Raw genomic sequence first — 6,322 nt, forward strand, 5'->3', positions numbered from 1 at the left:
ATGGGCGGAAATCCCCTACTATTTCTATTTTTGTTCTTTTATGATGGAAAGAAATATATCATTAAAAATCGAACAATATAAAACATGAATGACCATACTTTTGGGGCGATATAACCTTATTTTTTCTTGTCAAATTTATTTCGGTCGAAATGATCTATCCTACTTAGCCTTTAAAAAGTGAAAATGTTTGATTCAATTTGTTCTGTGGACTGTTTCTATAATTTGCCGTTTAACCGGGGATAAGTACGCCGGCATGAAAGGATTGTCTTGACATTGTTTAGCCGTACATTGCTCCGTGCAGGTCCATGCACGGATGCTCGGAACAAAATCTACCAGGTTGATTCGGTTTAATTTTATTTCAAAATATACAAATAAAAATATTAGGTCCTGTACAGATCGAGAAACGATAGTTATAATGATATCAGCCGAAGAGAATGGTTCTGAATCCGCCAGGAGATAGTGTTCCTAGAGCATCGGATCCGCCTCTACACCAACCGAACCACTGTCAGGGGAGCGTTTTTATCAATATTTTGTTCAACAAGTTGTCAGATCTGACATCTTGTTTGGCTGAGAGTCACTGTTTAACTGTTGGATAAAAAATCCGAAGTTCTGTTTAATGGTACACTGTCCAGATTGCTCTCACTAATTTGCATAGATTAGATAATCAGGCGCATCAGTTCTATGTCATGGAAACAGATTTGTATTTGTCTCGTGTAAATAAGTATCTTGAAAATAATTTTCCGGCTGCCGTTGGGACTTTCCTACGAAGTTATAGTAGTTTGAGTTTGATTTATTTATTCACGGATAAAACATAAAAGCCTGCAATTCAGCCAAAAAGACTGCTTTTCAGCAAGGCCGTGATGTCATGAGCATGGAAAGTTTTTAAACATCATAACGTTAGATGAGTGTAGATCTATTCCACGAAACTTGGACATGAGGGATGTTAAAGTGTCACTGATCATTTGACATGAGTGTCAGGTCATATGGTCAAGGTCAAGAGGTCATTTAGGGTCAATGAGCTTTTACTCTGTATCAATATTAAACTCTTACACAAGGTTCATTCCTAGGGTTAATTTCTAAACTAAAACTCTGGAAGTATAAGAATATACTTCCTGAAACTTAATTGGACACTGTGGGTAATTAGTATCGTCAGTCATCTTGTGTCATTTATCAATGTCAAAGGTCATTCAGGGTCCATATTGCATCATAACATAAAAATCCAAGGTCATTATATTGTATTTTCATAATGATATTGAAAGTGTGCAAGTCCTTATTGCATAAAACTTAGACATAATTATCAGTTATCAGCAAATATGAGGAATGTACAGCATTCCACCAACATCGATCAGCGAGAAATGAGATAACTTATAAGTATATTTTCTGTTTGAATAAATGGTACTCAATGGGTATGTTCAATACTTCTTATATTAATTTCAAAATGATTTGTTTCTGCATCTATTAAAATCTTCTGATTCTTTTATCTTTCAGTTCAGAAACACAATTTAAGAAGAGAGGCAGCCATCAAAGAGTTCGACATGACGTCTCTGCCCGTTGCAGAACAGGGAGTGCTTACAGTTGTCCCTGATGAGCTGAAGTCACTGGCAAAGTACATCATGCATGGATTCTACTCGGTGGAGCATGCCCTCGTTGTTGACCTTTTAATCAGGAACACCATCATGAAGGAGGATGACCTTGCTGACTTGCTCAAGTTCGACAAGAAACAGCTTCGAACTTTGCTCATGAAAATCAAGAACGATAAGCTCCTGAAGCAGGTGATGCGAGTCGAGACGCAGGCCGATGGCCGCGCCATGAGGCACTATTACTACTACATCAACTACAAGACATTTGTGAACGTTGTCAGATTCAAGTTGGATCGGATGAGACAGAAAATTGAAAACAGGGAGAGGGACTCCACCTGTAAGGCGCTTTTCAAATGTACTGGTAAAGAATGTGATAGGACTTACAATGAGTTCGATGCAGGAAACCTGTACGATCCATTCACGATGCAGATGAAATGCACATACTGCGGGTCAGAGGTTTTGGAAGATGAGAGTGCGGTGCCGAAGAGGGATGCTGTCACTCAGATGGTGACATTCAATGAACAAATGAAGCCCATCTTTGATCTGCTAAAGGATGTAGAGCATGTCAAGCTTTCACAAGATATCCTAGACCCAACTCCAGTTCCTCTTAGTGAAGCACAAAAGTAAGTTTCATAGCTCTAAATCAGATTTTAAAAAATAGTTTAAAAGATGCTTGTATAAATAATGGATAGGTTAACGGTTGTTGTATCAAACATGATAGTTTTATTGACCAGAGGTATAGAAATATTTGAAATTGTAATGTCAATTTTGGTTCGGCACCCTGCTTTGCTTAAGTATTTGGTCGAAAGTCAGAATTTGTCAAATGCAGGAAATTACTTGTTAGACAGTAGCTTTCTCTTCATTAATTATGCATACCTTCGATGCTTATTTTCCAAATGTTTTTAAAAGATTTTACGGATTTATGCATGTTGATAAATATTTATTCTGAATATTCATTCACAGGGGTCGTGTGGGTGATCGAGGCTTGAACATAGGAGGCCCTCAACATGGTTGGAGAGAGAACAATCGTAACCCTGCTGAACTTTACCATCAAGACGTCACCATCAACATTGGAGAAAACAAAGGTCCAGCTAACAATGAACCAGCACCCCGTGAACGTCCTGTCTGGATGACAGAGAGCACCGTTGATGGCGCTATCATAGAGGCCGCTTCAGGAAGCGCTGTTGAAACCATGAAGGTGGATCAAAATCGAACCAACGCTGGGAAGTCACATGATGGCGAAATCATGAAGGCCCTGCTTGCTCATGAGAGGAAAGTCGGGCAAAGACCAAGCTTCCATCATGAACCTAACAGTGACAATGAAAGCGATGCTAGTGCCTCCGATGATGAGTTCCCTCAAGGTAGAACCGACCCACTACTATCAGAGGACAGGCTTGCTTTTGGTACGATGATGGGGGATATGTCAATGGGTAGACATGAGGAGGAGGAAGAAGAAGAAGATGAGGATATGATGGTGATGGTCCAAGGGAGGCAAGTGCCTCTGGATGAAGTCACTCCAGAAATGATTTCTGAAATGGATCAGGAAGAGAAGGATGAATATATCAGACTTGCACAGCAAGCACATGCTGACATGTATGAATGATCTTGTGGACTTATTATTTATTAAGTATGTTGCTTTCAGTGAGAACTCAACATAAATGGATTTCTTTTTCAAATTGAAAGGAAGTGTTTTAGGGGTATGCTTCATATAAATCTTACTATGCCATACATGTTGACCATTGAGATTTTAGTAAGATTTTGTTTTCATTCAAAATAGCAAAATTAAAGCAAAATTTTGAACAGTTTGTGCAGTATACTTTTACTGTGTAATTTCCCCAAAATAAGACTTTGTATAAGTAAGATTTTTTATTTTGAAAAGTTGGCACGTATTATATGCTCCATTTTTTGAAAGTTAATTATGGTCACCTCATGCATCGTCAGTGGTAACCCCTTAACTGCTGTTATGATATATAATACCACTATGGATATCTACTCACTTCAACTTGTAACGGCCTTCTTCATCCCACTGCTGCCACTAGATATGACAGATGACTCAGTAAAGACTATGATATTTAGGGATGTTGGTCAACGTATATACATGTACATGGTGATTTAACCAGGCTAGTCAAGTTTCCATTGTTCAAGTTGAAGTGTGTAGATATCGATACTGATATCGTATATCATAATTATTACAAAGGACTACTTGTTTTTGATTGGCTGTTGAGCATTTTTGTCATTTATTTTACCATTTGATGGCAAATTTACACGCAACAATGAGGCTAATCAAGGAATTGACACTTTAAACTGGAAAGTCATGGATTGTAGAGTTATTTCTAAGTGACTTTGAATTATTTGTGAAATTAATCACAATGTTGTTAAAGGAATTTGCCCTTAGTCCACCTACCATTCACTGCACTCAGATTTGTTTTCGTGGTCAGGAAAATCCAGGAAATTTTCGATTGGTATGTGTATTGAGGGCAACGGGTACGCTCTTTTCAGCACCATATGCATAGCAAAAACACCCAAGCAAAATATAAAAATAACCAATGTTGAATTCATCACTGTTGATAAGGAAGGATGGTACACAGAAAATAATTGACAAAAAGGTTTGTAGACAAAGTGGCCCGTATTCTAAAGTCAGGTTTAAAGTTGTGGTTTAAGTATGGATAGCCAATTGTTACATATATCACTAACGGTAGAGATATCATATTTCAGCTCATTTGGCTCTCAAATCATTCATATTATGTCTAGGAAGTGTAAATAGATTATTTTCTTCACCATTGATGAATCAAGAAAGAGCACAGTAAACATTAAAAACATACAACTTAGTAAAAATTTTGACACTTGGCTTCCCGTAATTTTAGCACAGAGTTAGACCATGGTCTAAATTAAACCTGACTTCAGAATACGGGCCAGTAGATCATGTGGGATGACACCAAATGGAAAGAAACAGATTCAGACCAAGTGGTATTTTACTAAAGGATCTATATATAATGATAATAATAATATGCATTTATATAGCGCCTAATATTCTATTCTGAGGCACATTGTTTTAATATTACTATTACCCTGGCTTTAGCTCGAGCTGCCTTTTAGTGCTCTGTGCATTCGAGGAATTAATCCTGCCGGGTACCAATTTACCTCACCTGGGTTGAGTGTAGCACAATGTGGATAAATGTCTTGCTGAAGGAAATTATGCCATGGCTGGGATGCGTACCCACGACCCTCTGTTTCAAAGTCAGAAGACTAATCCACTGGGCCACAACGCTATATGTTATGTATATGCCAGAAGCATTGTAATCACAACTCTTCTATGGCTGTGAGGTGAACTGTTCAAAAATTATCAAGTCATTTGATAAGTACATCTTTAGAGGGTACAGTTTGATATTAACAATTAGCTGGATCCAATCCAGTTCAAGTTTCAGATGTCAATTATGAAGCATATGCCAAAAGTGCAGTAATCACATATTTTGTCTGAATTAGTTGTGAGTATACCACTGAGAATTTGATAAAAATTGGATGTAAAAGAAGTATTTATAATAAGAGAATGTGACATATTGGTCAGTAATTTCAAAAGAGGATTCAATTGAACCATTTTATAACTCAAACCTTTTAGATACAATTTAAACCTCTTTTGAAAATGCAGGCAATTCAATTTTGCTATTTTGCTCAGAAAGGAAAATGCTCAACACAGTGGTGAGGGATCCCATAGGCGGATCCTGGGGGGGCCGAGGGGCCCGGGCCCCCCCTATTGGCGGAGCAAAAAAAAAGAAAAAAAGGGGAAAAGAAAGGAAAAAAGAAAAAGGGAAAAGAGAGGAGAAAAGAAGGAACATGAGTGAATAAAATAAGATAAGGGGAAGACTTGGAAATTATTTTTTTATTAATCTTTCATGTCGGGATATAAAATTTTCGCTCGCGCTTTGCGCTCGCATTGCCTTTTAGGTGATATCTTGCTCAATATGGACCTTAAAATATCAAATTCTGAAGTCAATATACAAAACATATTTCAGCTGGGAAATTGAACTTTCATTATTTTGTTTTATTTACAAATTGATTTTTTAAAAGTGTAAAAATTTCTGTTTTATGGTCTGAATATTACCAATTTCTGCTTGCGCTGCGCGCTCACAATATTTGATTTGTCAGTTACCTATTATTTTCCTGTATTCCATGAAGTTCTCAAAATATCCCTATTTAGGTCAGATTGTCAAAACGTATCAGCTAGCGCTGCACGCTTGCATTTTGATTAATGAGTTATGTATATCTCAATATTAATTCTAAAACAAACTACTTAAAATCACCATTTGATGACAATTAATCATAAATTTCTGCTCGCGATTTGCGCTCGCATTGATAGATTTTAAACTCATGCATCTTATGCATAATTACAAAAGTGCTTTAAATGTCCAGTTTTCATAATATTAATAGATTTTGCGCTCTCATGCTTAGGAAGAGAAATAGGAAGATAGTCATCATTTTCTTATGATGACATAATGTCCTTATAGAATATCCCGGTCCTATGTCAAAACTCAAAGTAACAATAATTGAAAATATCAGCTCTGTTTTAACTGTTATCCTTTTTCACCTCACAATTTTTCCACAAAGTGCTTGCAATACAGAGCTTAAAGTGACCCCTTTTCAGATCTGAATATCATATATTTTTAGCTCGCGCTTTGCGCTCGCTTTATTGATTTTCATGGTAAAAAAGGTATTTAGAGTACCCAAATTCTAGGTCGATATCTCAA

At 37.0% G+C, this 6,322-nt stretch overlaps 1 protein-coding gene across 1 annotated transcript; it reads left to right on the plus strand.

Moving 5' to 3' along the window:
* Positions 1–290: 290 nt before the first annotated feature.
* Positions 291–4,079, plus strand: LOC121413516 (general transcription factor IIE subunit 1-like). Its single transcript, XM_041606349.1, has 3 exons — positions 291–336; positions 1,489–2,203; positions 2,544–4,079. The coding sequence occupies exons 1-3, from the start codon at positions 306–308 to the stop codon at positions 3,181–3,183; spliced, it is 1,386 nt and encodes a 461-aa protein (XP_041462283.1). The 5' UTR covers positions 291–305; the 3' UTR covers positions 3,184–4,079.
* Positions 4,080–6,322: the final 2,243 nt, after the last annotated feature.

The sequence above is a fragment of the Lytechinus variegatus genome, chromosome 4 (genome assembly GCF_018143015.1).
Source record: "Lytechinus variegatus isolate NC3 chromosome 4, Lvar_3.0, whole genome shotgun sequence".
NCBI classification, from domain to species: domain Eukaryota; kingdom Metazoa; phylum Echinodermata; class Echinoidea; order Temnopleuroida; family Toxopneustidae; genus Lytechinus; species Lytechinus variegatus.

Bases quoted from the DNA above. Each gene is read 5' to 3' on its own strand.
- LOC121413516 (XM_041606349.1), top strand. From the start codon at position 306: ATGCACGGATGCTCGGAACAAAATCTACCAG. The intron at 337-1,488 runs GTTGATTCGGTT...TTTATCTTTCAG, and splicing joins CTCGGAACAAAATCTACCAG to TTCAGAAACACAATTTAAGA. The intron at 2,204-2,543 runs GTAAGTTTCATA...ATTCATTCACAG, and splicing joins CCTCTTAGTGAAGCACAAAA to GGGTCGTGTGGGTGATCGAG.